This window comes from Monodon monoceros, unplaced genomic scaffold, assembly GCF_005190385.1.
Source record: "Monodon monoceros isolate NGI ecotype Baffin Bay Population unplaced genomic scaffold, NGI_Narwhal_1 Super_Scaffold_9, whole genome shotgun sequence".
Taxonomy (NCBI): domain Eukaryota; kingdom Metazoa; phylum Chordata; class Mammalia; order Artiodactyla; family Monodontidae; genus Monodon; species Monodon monoceros.
This window is the reverse complement of record NW_021703786.1, coordinates 46149650-46163895: the sequence shown is the minus strand read 5'-3', so window position 1 is coordinate 46163895 and position 14246 is coordinate 46149650. Positions and strand designations below refer to the sequence as shown.

Genomic DNA, 14246 nt, shown 5'->3' with positions numbered 1-14246 from the left:
CGATCCTAGACCCCAGTCCGAATTAAGAAGGGGGAACGAGCGGGAGGGCAGGGGTGCTCCAGCCCCGGTTTTTTCCCCGGACTCAGCTGCAGCCACGGCTGTCTCGAAATCCTGGAACGCCTTCTAGAGCGCGCGTGAGCCTCGCAGACGGGACCTCGGGCGCCATCTGCTGGACTCGCCCGGAATGGAGCTCACAGACCCGCGCGCGGGGTCGGGCGATTGGGTTCCCCCAGCCTTTTCAGTGTCCTGCGGGAGGCCACTCATTGTTTCCAGCCCCAGTCCTTACCGCCCGTCCTCAGACCAGGCCTCCCGTCCCCCTCCAGCCCCCCTGCAGCCTGCCAGGTTTAGCGGCTTCCCCGTGCCCCCCAGCCCTCTTGCCCCGGCTCCCCGCCGGGGTGACGCGAGCGCCGCCCAGCCGGGAGCGGCTGATCAGGGCGTCTCTGCGTCTGCGCCGAGGACGCTGGCTCGGCGCGCTCGGGCCCCCGCCACTCGCCCCCTCCACCACCCCCGCTGCCCGTGCCCGGGGTTGCCAAGGCGACGCGTGCAGGCGCCGGCCCGAGAGGGCCACGCGGGGCAACTTCTCAGCTGGAGTGGCCGGTCGGTCGGCGTAGGGAGGAGAGGGTCGGCGTCGTGAGGTGTGTGTTGGCGGGGGAGGGCACCAGGGAGGAAGGGAGGAATGCCGGGGAGAGTGGGAAGCTACGGGGAGAAGGGGCAGTGGTGAGGGGTACGAGGGAGAGTTGCGGGGGCGAGGGAAGAAGGGGCCGTTGCGGGGGGAGGGCAGAGGAAGGGGCAGCTGAGAGGAAGGAGCGGCGACGGTTGTGACAGTTCTGTGAGGAAGCTCCTGTGAGGGGAAATTTGCCCACTGGTAGCCACTGGTGGTTGGAGGAGAGGGCCGGCCCCCTACGGTATTTCCTGAGAAATAAAATGAGCCCCAGGCTAGTAGAAGGCTCCTCCTGGGGCCTCGGTGTGGGACCATGGGGCGAACCCCATGGGGAGGTGGCTCCCAGCCTTGCCACCGGAATGTTCCTGAGGCTCCAGCCGGAGGCAGGGAAGCACAGCCTGACGCTTCTCTGGAGACTGATGGCAGAAGCCGCGCTGTGGTACCTGGCTTTATTGATGTGTTGGCCTAATAGAACGGTGTTCCTTGGAGTAAAGTACAAATCCTTCAAGTGTGAAACTCATAGCGTATGATCAATGCCTGTGGCAGTCTGTGGGGATGAGGAAGAAAAGCCACAGGTGGTTGTCAGGCTAGAGCTGAGTGAAGAGGAACTGCCCAGCGAATCAGACATTGCCCTGGGCGCCCGCCAGAGATGCCCCGCTTCCCGCCCTCCTGCTTTTCTGAGAGAGACACTACTGAGCCTTCCTCATCGCCCCATTTCTCCCTCCCCCAGACACAATTCCAAGTTCATTGTTGGATGACCTTTGTCCTTCCTCTTCCAGTCTGTTCTCAGGACATCTGGAATCGAACACTCTTGGTCTTCAGTAATCGGTTAGCACAGACTCAGCCAACTGTGCGAAGACACCTTTTCAGTACACACAGAACAGGGTTTCTGCCCCTCAGGATTGAAAAGCTGAAGAGACAGGTTGCAAATACTGTTTTCTTCCTTGTTTAAGGAGGTCACAGATTTTAGTGTGGGTAGGAGGGGCATTTTTCTTTCTCCCCCGCTTCCAGGGGGTAACTTGGGAGAAAAGGAGGTACATAGGAAAATCATCTTGGTTGCTCAGTGACGTGACAGAGAGTGTGGAACCTGGGGACAGTCTTCCCTTCCCTGGGCCCTCTCTCACTCGCCCATGGCCCCTGAGAGCTAGAGTGCTTGAGGGTGTGTGCAACCACACCTCAGCGTGGTAGATGTTTCCCTGATTATCTTACGTTCTCATACCTCTGGGCAGAGATAGGGGTTCCTAAATCCTCATGAGTGGGTGTCTGCTGTGCCCTCTTTTTTCTTTTTTTCCCCCCCCGGCCACGCCTTGGGGCTTGTGGGATCTTAGTTCCCCGACCAGGAACGGAACTCATGTGCCCCCTGCAGTGGAAGCGCGAGTCCTAACCACTGGGATGCCCGGGAATTCCCTATGCCCTCCTGTTTAGCTTCCATTTATTCCTAATGCCTCGAGGGACTGATTTTAATTTTTAACCCAGCGCCCTGAAGAAAGTGGGCTATCCCAGGGAAAGGACTGAGGATTGGGGGTGCATCTGGTGGTGGTCCCCCAGCTTCCGTGTGTCTACAGGTTTTGCCAACACAATGTCCAGCAAAGCCGACAAGAAGCAGGAAGTGAGTAGCCGGGGAAGCACCCGCTGGCGAGTCGCTCAGTCTGCTCTGGCCGCACAGGCTGTGGAGACCACCCTGCCGGCCAGCAGTGAGTCCCAGGCAGAGCCCGAGTCTCTCAAGGAGGAGCCTGGTGGGTACCTGCTGGGGAGAGGCTTGGAGGCAGAACGTTTGTATTGAAGGAGGGTCTTAGGGCCGGGGAGCAGGTTCTGTTGCTTCTGGGTAAGAAGCAAGGGGTTCAGCGGAATCTCAGGCTTGCTGCTAGGTCCCTTGTTTTGTGTTTTCTTCCTGGCCAGCCTTATACTTGTTCTTTCTGTCTTAAAATTTTCCCCCAGTGCACCAAGAGCTCACCAGCCAATCCTCTATCCTAGCCTCTTCTTCCTTATTTCAAGTGTTCCTGGTTGCTCCTACCCCAGTGAAGAGGGTTTGATCTCTTCCTTTTTCCCATTTTCACCCTGGGTGGCAAAACAAATAGTGTTTTCCTCCCATTAAGCCCATCACCATGGAGACTCAGCCTGCTTTGCCATCCTTTGAATCCTAAGCCTGACTGAATCTTTCTCCCATCTGTTTAAGGCTCTTGTATCTCTGCCCTCATTTCGTCAGGGCCTTGGTAGACTAAGGAGGTTCAGGTTCAGGGCCACAGGAAAAGAAGCCTGATGTCTAGATTGAGGAAGAAAAGAGTTTAAAGAGGCTGCCTCTTGTGGCTTTGATCTGAGGGATTCCTTCCTGTTGGGTGAGCTGGGGCCAATAGGGTTGGAAGGTTTTTGGTAGCTGTTGCTGTCACTAGGCTGCCCCTTAGAGCACTGGCCAGTGTAGCTATGACTGTTAGCTAAGAATAGTCCTCCCCGTTTACCTGGGGCTTCTTTCCACTGCTAGCAGCCTGTCAAGATGGAGAGAAATAGAATCTCCTTTTAATATTAAAAGTTGAGAGATTAAGCGTGGGCACGGGAGAAAGGTCCAGGGTACACAGGGCCTTGCCCTGGGATCTGGACATTGGAACCATGCAAATTTTTTTCTTCTGAGCTCTCTTAAGAGCAGTTTCAAGTGGGACTGGCTCCTAGACGCTGGGTACCGGGAGCAAGGGGAGGGAGGACGGAAGGCAGTGAAGTTCAACTTGGAGACTCCTCTGGGGTGGGAAGGGAATGTCAGGGTGTCATGTGATGTTGCTTATATGTGGAATCTAAAAAAAGGGTACAGATGAACTCATCTGCAGAGCAGGAACAGAGTTACAGACGTAGAGGGCAGACTTGTGGTTGCCGGGGGTAAGCGGGGGAGGGGTAAATTGGAAGATTGTGATTGACATATGCACACTACTGTGTGTACAGTGGATAAGTAATAAGGGCCATTGTACAGCACGGGGAACTCTACTCGATACTCTGTGGTGGCCTCGATGGGAAAAGAATCCAGAGAAGGGTGGATGTGTGTGTGTATATATATGGGTGATTCACTTTGCTGTGCACCTGAGGCTGACACAACACTGTGAATCAACTATACTCCAATAAAAGTTATAAGAAAAAAGGGAACTTCTAAATGAAAGCACTGACCCCCAAACACCAAGGATCTCTGAGTCCTTTTAGCTCTAAGCCTTTTTATTGTTTGATGTGGAACTTTCTAGCTGACACTTGATAGAGGTTCAGAGAAGACTTGGGCCTCCAAGGCAGCCCTGAAATGAGCCTTAATCCCTGTACTCAGGACTTCCCTGGTGGTCCAGCGGCTAAGACTCCGTGCTCCTAATGCAGGGAGCCTGGGTTCCATCCCTGGTCAGGGAACTAGATCCCACATGCATGCTGCAACTAAAGATCCCGTGTGCCGCAATGAAAGATCCTGCACAGCCAAATAAATAAGTAAATATTAAAAAAAAAAAAAATCCCTGTACTCTTTGGAGTTGGGGAGGGATTGAGGCCTGTCCCACAGGAGACAGAGGGGGCCTACTATGGTCTGAATGTTTGTGTCCCCCCAAATTCATATGTTGAAATTCTCATGCCCAATACGATGGTGTTAGTAGGAGGGGCCTTTGGGAGGTTGCTTAAATCATGAGGGTGGAGCTGTCATGAGTGGGATTAGTGCCTTAAAAGAAGCAACTCCAGAGAGATTCCTTGCCCCCTTCCGCTGGACACAAAGAGAGGTCTGCACCCCAGAAGAGGGCCCTCACCCAACCCCGCTGGCACCCTGATCTAGGACTTCCAGCCTCCAGAACTGTGAGGAATAAATGTCTGCTGTTTAGAAGCCACCCAGTCTATGGTGTTTTGTTATAGTAGTCCAAATGGACTAAGACCAGGCCTAAAACACTTCTTGGTGAAGGATGGTGGGTTAAAGGGCAAGACACCCTTTTGAGGTCTTTATTGATACCCTTTGCTTCCTTAAGTGCTCCTCTGTTCCCACTAAGAAAAGAAGTACAGGTTCATAATCCCATATCTCTAATTTTAAAAAGCCCTAAGAACTGAAAGGTTTTTTCCCCCAAAATTTGGCATCCAAACTTATTTGGCGGTGAGACGTAACCTAAACTGACCTGAAGGTATTTATAGTCTATTTAAACCACTTAGTATAAATTTTCATACGTTTTACTGCAGAAATACTGACATTAAAAGTTTGTGGAGTGCTGTTCTAGAGGCCCCAAGATGTGGTGGGGGTCTCATATACCAAACGCTCTTACAAGTCTACATTCTGAAATATACTTGATCCCAAGGGTTTTGGTTAAGGGATTGTAGACCTGTATTTCAGGCAAATCAGAAAAAATACAGAGAATGAGATAATGAACACCCATGTACCCGTCACCCAGTGTGAGAATAAACCATGATGGCAACAGGTGAATCCCTTTGTCCCCCTGCTACCCGCCCCCCCACCCCCAAGCCCTTCTCTCCTTCTCCAGAGGTCACTGCTATCCTGAGTTGGTGTTTGTCATTCTCAAGCCTGTTTCTTAAATTTTTACTGTGTGTATCCATGACCATCTCATACTAGTATCGTATTGCATGGTTTAGACTTTATATAAATTGTATTACAATAGAGGACAAAACCAGTTTACTCTTGAGATTGTCTCAGTCTCCCTCCCCCGCCTCATTCCTGTCTGAAACCTTGGATGCCCTTGGCTTTCTCGAAGGGCGTTGGGTTTCTTGGTTACCCATCCCACTCACCACTGAGCTCCTAGAATCAGCTGTTCCATCTTTCTCATGATTTCCTTCCTCGGCCTGTGTGCCTCACTCCCCTCTTAGGTTTTCTTTCTGGAAGTTGGAGTGTCCTGTTCCCAAGGTCTTTTGGTTGCCCCTCATTTGTTCCTTCCTCCTTTCAGCCCACGGGAGATGGGAGGTCCACCAGTTTTACCCCAGTCTCTCTGTGTGAGCAACAGATCAGGAAGGAGAGGGACACCCCCCTGGGTTTTATGGAGTCCAGAGTGGGGATGGCAGTTTGCTTGGAGAGGGGCTGATTTCTGTGGGCCCCAGCTTCTCCATGTGGGAACAGGATGGGGGAAGAATGGCAGGCCAGATGCTGAATGCCTAGAATGACCTTAATACTGACTGCCTTCATTCCCCTGCCTCCTCCTGTGCCCCCTCCGGCCCCAGTCGGCTTTTTAAAAGAAAAATTAAAAAAAAATATATATATTTATTTATATTTGGCTGCACTGGGTCTTAGTTGTGGCACGTGGGATCTTAGCTGTGGCATGTCTAGTTGCAGAGAACTGGAGGCAGGGACTCGGACAGACATTTGTATGCCCGTGTTCACAGCAGTGCTATTCACAGCAGCCGAAAGGTGGACACACCCAAGCGTCCATCCACGATGAATGGATAAACAAATTGCAGTGGAATATTATGCAGCCATAAAAAGAATGAAGGTCTGCTACGGTACAACAACGTGGATGAACCTTGAAAATATGCCAAGTGAAAGAACCCAGTCACAAAAGACCGCATATTCTATGATGCCACTAATATAAAATGTCCAGAATAGGCAAATTCATAGACTCAGAAGGTAGATTAGTGGTCACCAGGATCTGGGAGGAAAGGGGAATAGGGAGTGCCTGCTAAGAGGCTAGGCTCTGGTGCAACTTAGAAGTAAAGATATAGGGGCCATGGGGTGCCAGTTTCTCAAGGTACTTCAAGTACCTTGAAGTGGAGTTGCTCGGTCATATGGTGACTCTGTGTTTAACTTCTTTTATTTGTTGTTGTTTTTTTGTCTGTGCTGTCCGGCATGTGGGATCTTAGTTCCCCATCCAGGGATCAAACCCATGCACCCTGCAGTGGAAGCTCAGAGACTTAACCACTGGACCACCAGGGAAGTCTCTGTGTTTAACTTTTAATGGGATGCCTTCATTTTTGAATTTTCATTCTTCCCAGAGCCAATATTGGAGGAACCTGAAATACAGAAAGAAGAATTACAGGAGTGTGAGGTAGACGTGGTAAGTTTGGCTTTTCTCTGAGACAAATATTCCTCCCCAACAACTGGTGAATCAAAGGATCAGTTGCAGAATGGTGTACGAGGAATTCTCTTCAATCTCTCACTACCTTCTCTTTACTTTCTACTGGTAGCTTGCTCACTGCAAATCCAGTACACCGAGTAAAGGACAAAGTTATCCGTGTCCCCTACCCCTCCCAAAGAATAGGGCTTTCAGTGGGGAACAGGGCTCTCGGAAGGCCCTTCCTCATCTCTCCACCTTGGGTCAGATTGCAACAAGCTATATCCGTTGAATGGGTGAACATCTGAACAAGCTGGGCGGACACTGTCCTAATTGGATACTAATTTCCAAGACATCCTCTTTCTTCCTGTCCTTCAGTTCCCTCCTTTGGCTGAAGAGTTTACAGAAGCCACTTGAAATACTTTCAGAATTTGGCACTCAGTAACCTCTACACCTTTATTTCCAAGCTGCATCAGAGCCTAGGCACACCCTCAGCTACCTGGGTTAGAAGAATAGAATGGTGACCTTGAACTTTTTTAAAAAGGGAGAGAAAAGTGACAACTACTCATTAAAGAAAAAAATTGGAAGGGACAGAAAAGTAAAACAAAGAAAGGGAAAATAAAAGTCATAGTATTACTGTCTGAACACATCCAGCGTTACTAATTTGGTATATGTACATCCAAGGTTACTGATTTGGTATATGTCCTTTCTTTCTGTGTAGATTTGCAAGTTTTTTTGTTTTTTAACAATCCCAACTGTACCACACATTATAATTTTTTATTAGGCTTTCTCACAAAACATTTTTTTATTCTTCATGTTATTGTATACTTAAAAAAATACATCAGGCTGCCTTTATTTTTTTAATCACAAATATGTAAATCACAAGATACCTCTTTTTTTTTGATATGTAGTATTTTCATTACTGTTATTACATACTTTTTGTAAGCAGCATTTTTTTTTTTTGGCTGCGCAGCTTATGGGATCTTAGTTCCTGACCAGGGATTGAACCTGGGCCCCAGCAGTGAAAAACACCAAATCCTAACCACTGGACCGCCAGGGAATTCTCTGTAAGCGCCATTTTTTTTTTTTTTTTGGCCGCTGTGCTGCATGCGGGATCTTAGTTCCCTGACCAGGGATTGAATCTGTGCCCCCTGCAATAGAAGCGTGGAGTGTTAACCACTGGACCGCCAGCGGAGCCCCTTTAAGCGCCATTTTTAATGGTCATATGGTGCTCCGTAAGATATATGTATCACAGTTAAATCCTTACTCTTGGACATTTGCCATTTATGATTTTTTTGCTCTCATAATAATACAGTGATGAATATTATAAATAAAACTAACACATTTTGAAATACTTAATATTTCCTTAAGTTAGATTCCTGTATATGGAGTTCCTGAATCAAAGAGTAAAGAACATTTCTAACACCTTTAATACATAATGCCAAATTGTTTTTCAAACAAATTGCATTTTTTTGCCCTTGCACTAGCAACAAACACTTTCCAGACCTGGGTGTTAGCAGTTTAGCAGCTTTTTTTTTCTGGTTCCACTCCGCGGCTTGTGGGATCTTAGTTCCCCGAGCAGGGATTGAACCTGCACCCTCGGCAGTGAAAACGTGGAGTCCTAACCACTGGACCACCAGGGAATTCCCTAGCAAGGATTTTTTTTTTTTTACATCTTTATTGGAGTATAATTGCTTTACAGTGGTGTGTTAGTTTCTGCTTTATAACAAAGTGAATCAGTTATACATATACATATATTCCCATATCTCCTCCCTCTTGCATCTCCCTCCCTCCCACCCTCCCTATCCCACCCCTCTAGGTGGTCACAAAGCACTGAGCTGATCTCCCTGTGCTATGCGGCTACTTCCCACTAGCTATCTATTTTATGTTTGGTAGTGTATATATGTCCATGCCACTCTCTCACTTTGTCACAGCTTACCCTCCCCCCCCCCATATCCTCAAGTCCATTCTCTAGTAGGTCTGTGTCTTTATTCCCGTCTTACCCCTAGGTACTTCATGACATTTTTTTTCCTATATTCCATATATATGTGTTAGCATACGGTATTTGTCTTTCTCTTTCTAACCTACTTCACTCTGTATGACAGACTCTAGGTCCATCCACCTCACTACAAATAACTCAATTTCATTTCTTTTTATGGCTGAGTAATATTCCATTGTATATATGTGCCACATCTTCTTTATCCATTCATCCGATGATGGACACTTAGATTGTTTTCATCTCCTGGCTATTGTAAATAGAGCTGCAATGAACATTTTGGTACATGACTCTTTTTGAATTATGGTTTTCTCAGGGTATATGCCCAGTAGTGGGATTGCTGGGTCATATGGTAGTTCTATTTGTAGTTTTTTAAGGAACCTCCATACTGTTCTCCATAGTGGCTGTACCAACCTAGCAAGGATTTTTTAAAAAATGATAGGCAATAAATGATACACCTTTGCTATGTTTATTTGTATTTCTTTGATTTCAAATGAAATTGAACATTTATTTCACATTTTCATTTTCTCTTGTTTTATGACATGATATGTTTGTTCATATCCTTTTGTCCATTTATCTGGGTCTTAGTGTTTTTCTCGTTGGTTCTTCATGTATGTATTTATATACGGAAGATTTTAGATCCCTAGCTAAATTTTCTTGACCTGGAAACTTTAAGTAAGAGGGATTCCTTCTCATCTTCCAGAGTACTGGAAGAAGGACGGGGTGACTTCTCAAGTTCACCAAGCTAGATTTTTATATCCTCTAGTTTTCTTAATTTATTTAGTAGTGTTCAAAATAATGCTGTCTTTTTTCTAGTCACCAGTTATGATTTATTTTCCATCGAATTGGTTTGTTCTTTGGTGTTTTCCAGTCTTGTCTTTTCACCTCCCTTTTGTTTTTTTCCTCACTGATATGCCAGTTGACTTTTGCCCAATATCACATACTTATTCCAGTATCCTGTGGAGGCCACATCATGGAGAAATTGCTCTTTTACCCTTATCCTTTTTCCAGCTTGTCATCCCCTTGCTCCTAATTGTTTTTGTTTGTTTGTTCGTTTTTAATTTATTTATTTATTATTTTTGGCTGTGTTGGGTCTTCGTTTCTGTGCGAGGGCTTTCTCTAGTTGCGGCGAGCGGGGGCCACTCTTCATCGCGGCGCGCGGGCCTCTCACTATTGCGACCTCTCTTGTGGAGCACAGGCTCCAGACGCGCAGGCTCAGTAGTTGTGGCTCACGGGCCTAGTTGCTCCGCGGCATGTGGGATCTTCCCAGACCAGGGTTCGAACCTGTGTCCCCTGCATTGGCAGGCAGATTCTCAACCACTGCGCCACCAGGGAAGCCCTGTTTGTTTGTTTTTAACATCTTTATTGGAGTATAATTGCTTTACAATGGTGTGTTAGTTTCTGCTTTATAACAAAGTGAATCAGCTATACATATACGTATATCCCCATATCTCTTCCCTCTTGCGTCTTCCTCCCTCCCACCCTCCCCATCCCACCCCTCTAGGTGGTCACAAAGCACCGAGCTGATCTCCCTGTGCTATGTGGCTGCTTCCCACTAGCTATCGGTTTTACATTTGGTAGTGTACATATGTCCATGCCACTCTCTCACTTTGTCCCAGCTTCAATGGAATATTACTCAACCATAAAAAGAAATGAAATTGAGTTATTTGTAGTGAGGTGGATGGACCTAGAGTCTGTCATTACAGAGTGAAGTAAGTCAGAAAGAGAAAAACAAATACCATATGCTAACACATACATATGGAATCCTAATTGTTTGACTTAGGCTAATATCCTACATGTTCCCTTGATTTAGTTTTACTGTGAGGTTGAGGGTTGCTTGATAAGACATTTTTACAAACACAGGCATAAATGAAATATCTTGGGAAGATAATATCCCTCAGTCTTCCTTCATGATCCATTCTATTTTTACTGGTAGAGGGAAGAGAATCTTATTGTCTTGTTTCTTCGAAAGCTTGAAACCTGTCTTTCAGTCCGTTCTCAGCTTTCCCTTCCCCGTTCTGAAGCTGTCTGACTTCTCTCATCCCCCACGTCCTCATACGTGACAGTGGTTGGGAGAAGTGACCCATCCCAACAGCTGTCCCTGCTCTGGCCCTCTGCTGTCCTTCTGCAGAAGCCCCTTTTCTTGTCCCGAGCTGTGCTGACAGGACTGGCAGCTGCAACTTGGACAGAGGAGCACGATACCATTCTGGAACACTTTGCCCAGGACCCTTCGGAGCCCATCCTCACCATCTTCATCGACCCCTGTTTGGGGCTGAAGCTAGGTCTGGGGATGCCTGTGCAGGTGCGTACTCCGCGGTCCAGACCTCAGGGTGTTCTTCCAGGGGGCTGAGAGTTCTGAGGATCTCTGTCGTCTGTGAGTCTTATCTCCTGTGTACAAGGTCTGTTGAGCGTCACAGTGAGTCAGACACCCTGCTTGGCAGCAGGATACAGAGAGGAATGAGGCAAGGTTTTGCTTTTTTTTTTTTTGCGGTACGCGGGCCTCTCACCGTTGTGGCCTCTCCCGTTGCGGAGCACAGGCTCCGGACGCGCAGGCTCAGCGGCCATGGCTCACGGGCCCAGCCGCTCCGCGGCACGTGGGATCTTCCTGGACAGGGGCATGAACCCATGTCCCCTGCATCGGCAGGCGGACTCTCAACCACTGCGCCACCAGGGGAGCCCCAAGGTTTTGCTTTTGATGATCTCATGGTTTAGTGGGGAAGACAGACATATAAAAAATATTTACAGTATATTATGATGCCTGGGCAAAGCTTTATAAGAGCTTTTTTGGAAGCAACTAATGTAGCCAGTGGAATGCTGGCAAGGCTTGGTGATGGAGGTGATATTTGAGTTGGGGATGAAGGGTAAGTAGGATTTCATCGAGGCTGAGTAAGAGCATCCAGGTAAAGAACACTTCATGTGCAAAGAAAGAGGAGTTGTGGGAAATGATACTGGAAAGGTGGGTTGGGGTCAGCTTGTGATGGGCCTTGTATGTTATGCTAAAGAATTTGGCTTTATCCCAGAGGGAACTGTTGATGGCTTTCATGGGTTAGATAACTGTTCCAACAATGGGGAGGATACATAGGTGAAAGGTAAACCATGGGTAGGGAAACAGTTAAAAGACAGAAGTATAGGGCTTCCCTGGTGGCGCAGTGGTTGAGAGTCTGCCTGCTGATGCAGGGGACACGGGTTCGTGCCCTGGTCTGGGAAGATCCCACATGCCGCGGAGCGGCTGGGCCCATGAGCCATGGCCGCTGAGCCTGCGCGTCCGGGGCCTGTGCTCCGTAATGGGAGACGCCACAACAGTGAGAGGCCCGCGTACCACAAAAAAAAAAAAAAAAAAAAAAAGACAGAAGTATAGTAAAATGTTGGTGGTAGAATATGGGTGGTGGATGTACAGGTCATTATTGTAAAATTCTTTTGGTGTTTCTGTATGTTGGAAATTTTTAGAAATAAAATTTTGGAAAAGAAGAAGGGCTATTGCTTTGCTTTTATTGGCAGCACGTATACAAAAATTGAAATGATAATGAAGATTAGCATGGCCCTGCTCAGCAGCACAATTTGTGAAGCTTCCACATTAAACAAAACCCAAAACAGGCCATGGCTTTTTCCCCGCGTATTGGCAATAATCGGCTATAAAGCATCATGAAAAAAATATTTCATTCACAAAAGGAACAAAAATTTGAAAAAAATAATTTAGGATTTATACGAAAGAAAACAACTTTGTTGCAGGCCAAGAAAGAAGATTTAAATAAATGAGGAGCCCTACTTTGTTATAAAGCAGAAACTAACACACCATTGTAAAGCAATTATACTTCACTAAAGATGTTAAAAAAAAAAAATGGTGAGCCCTATCCTGTTTCTGAGTGGGAATCTTAATATTATAAAGATCATTCCATCCAAAAAAATGTACTGTTTTAATGCAACTCCAATCAAAGTGCCACAGACCCTAGATCCCTAGTGTAAAGGATTTTTAAAAGTATATCTAGAAAAATGAAATGAAAATAGCAAAAAAAAAAAAAAGATGAAGAAGAAAAGTAATGTAGGAGATCTGTGACTATGAAAATCTTTTATTAAATTACAGTAATTAAAATAGTTAGATTGGGGCACGAATATGTATTATATAAGCAACAGTAAAGAAACAGAGAGAGTCCAGAAACATATATGTAAGCATTTTCTACAAAAATTGCTTTTAAAATCTGTGGGGAAAGATGGATTATTCGATGAATAGGGAAACATGGAAAACAAAGGTTTTCTATTAAAAAAATCTAGTGGGGCAAGGGGGAAATAGGGAAATGTTGGTCAAAGGGTACAAATTTTTTGTCCCTACAACAAAAGCAATAAAAGCAAAAATAAACAAGTGGGACTACATCTAACTAAAAAGCTTCTGCACAGCAAAGGAAATCATCGACAAAATGAAAAGTCAACCTATGAATGGGAGGAAATATTTGCAAATCATATATCTGATAAGAGATGAATACATATCTAAAATATATATAAAGAAATCATACAATTTAATAGCAAGAAAACAAAACAATGTGATTAAAAACCGTGCAGAATTGAAAAGACATTTTTCCAACGAAGACATACAAATGGCCAACGTGTACGTGAAAAGGTGCTCAATACTACTAATCAGAGAAATGCAAATCAAAACCACAGTGAGGTATCACCTCATACCTGTTAGAATGGCCATCGTGAGAAAGACAAGAGATGACAAATATTGATGAGGATGTGGAGAAAAGGGAATGCTTGTGTACTGGGAATGTAAATTGGTGCAGTCACTATGGAAAACAGTATGGCGGTTCCTCAAAAAAATAGAACTACCATATGATCTAGCAATCCCACTTCTGGGTGTATATCCAAAGGAAATGAAATCACGATCTTGAAGAAATATCCACACCCCCACATTCATTATAGTTTATTTAATAATAGCCAAGGTATGGAAACAGCCTAAGTGTCCATCATTGGATGAGTGGATAAAGAAAATGTGGAATACACACACACACACACACACACACACACACACACACACAGGAATATTATTCAGCAATGAGAGAGAAAAAAACCTTGCCATTTGCAAAAACATGAGTGGCCTTGGAGGGTATTATGCTCAGTGAAATAAATCAGATGGAGAAAGACAATTACTGTATGATCTCACTTATATGTGGAATCTAGAAAAAAAAAAAAAACTAACTCATAGAAACAGAGAACAGGACAGATTGAGAAACAGAGATTCAGATGGAGGGAAACAGAGGACAGATTGGTGGCTGCCAGAGTTGGGGATGGGGTAGTAGGGAAAATGGATGAAGTTGGTCAAAGGTACAAACTTCCAATTATGAGATAAATAAGTTCTGGGGATTAATGTACATACAGCATGGTGACTCTAGTTAACAAAACGTATTGTATATTTGAAAGTTGCTAAGGGAACAGATCTTAAAAGTTCTGACAAAAAAAAAATTGTAGTTATGTAAGGTGATAGGTGTTAACTTATTGTAATCATTTTGCAATAAATATACATATCAAATCATTACACTGTATACCTTAAACCAATACAATGTTATAGATCAATTATATCTCAATAAAACTGGGGGAAAATTGTACAAAG

At 45.6% G+C, this 14246-nt stretch overlaps 1 protein-coding gene across 1 annotated transcript in view; it reads left to right on the top strand.

Moving 5' to 3' along the window:
* The first annotated feature begins 2240 nt into the window (after positions 1-2240).
* The window catches only part of DNAH2 (dynein axonemal heavy chain 2), an 85735-nt gene continuing 73729 nt past the window's right edge, over positions 2241-14246 (top strand). The window contains exons 1-3 of the mRNA XM_029213407.1: positions 2241-2397; positions 6590-6651; positions 10776-10946. Coding sequence (XP_029069240.1) covers positions 2241-2397; positions 6590-6651; positions 10776-10946 — 390 coding nt within the window. The remainder of the gene's footprint in view (positions 2398-6589; positions 6652-10775; positions 10947-14246) is intronic.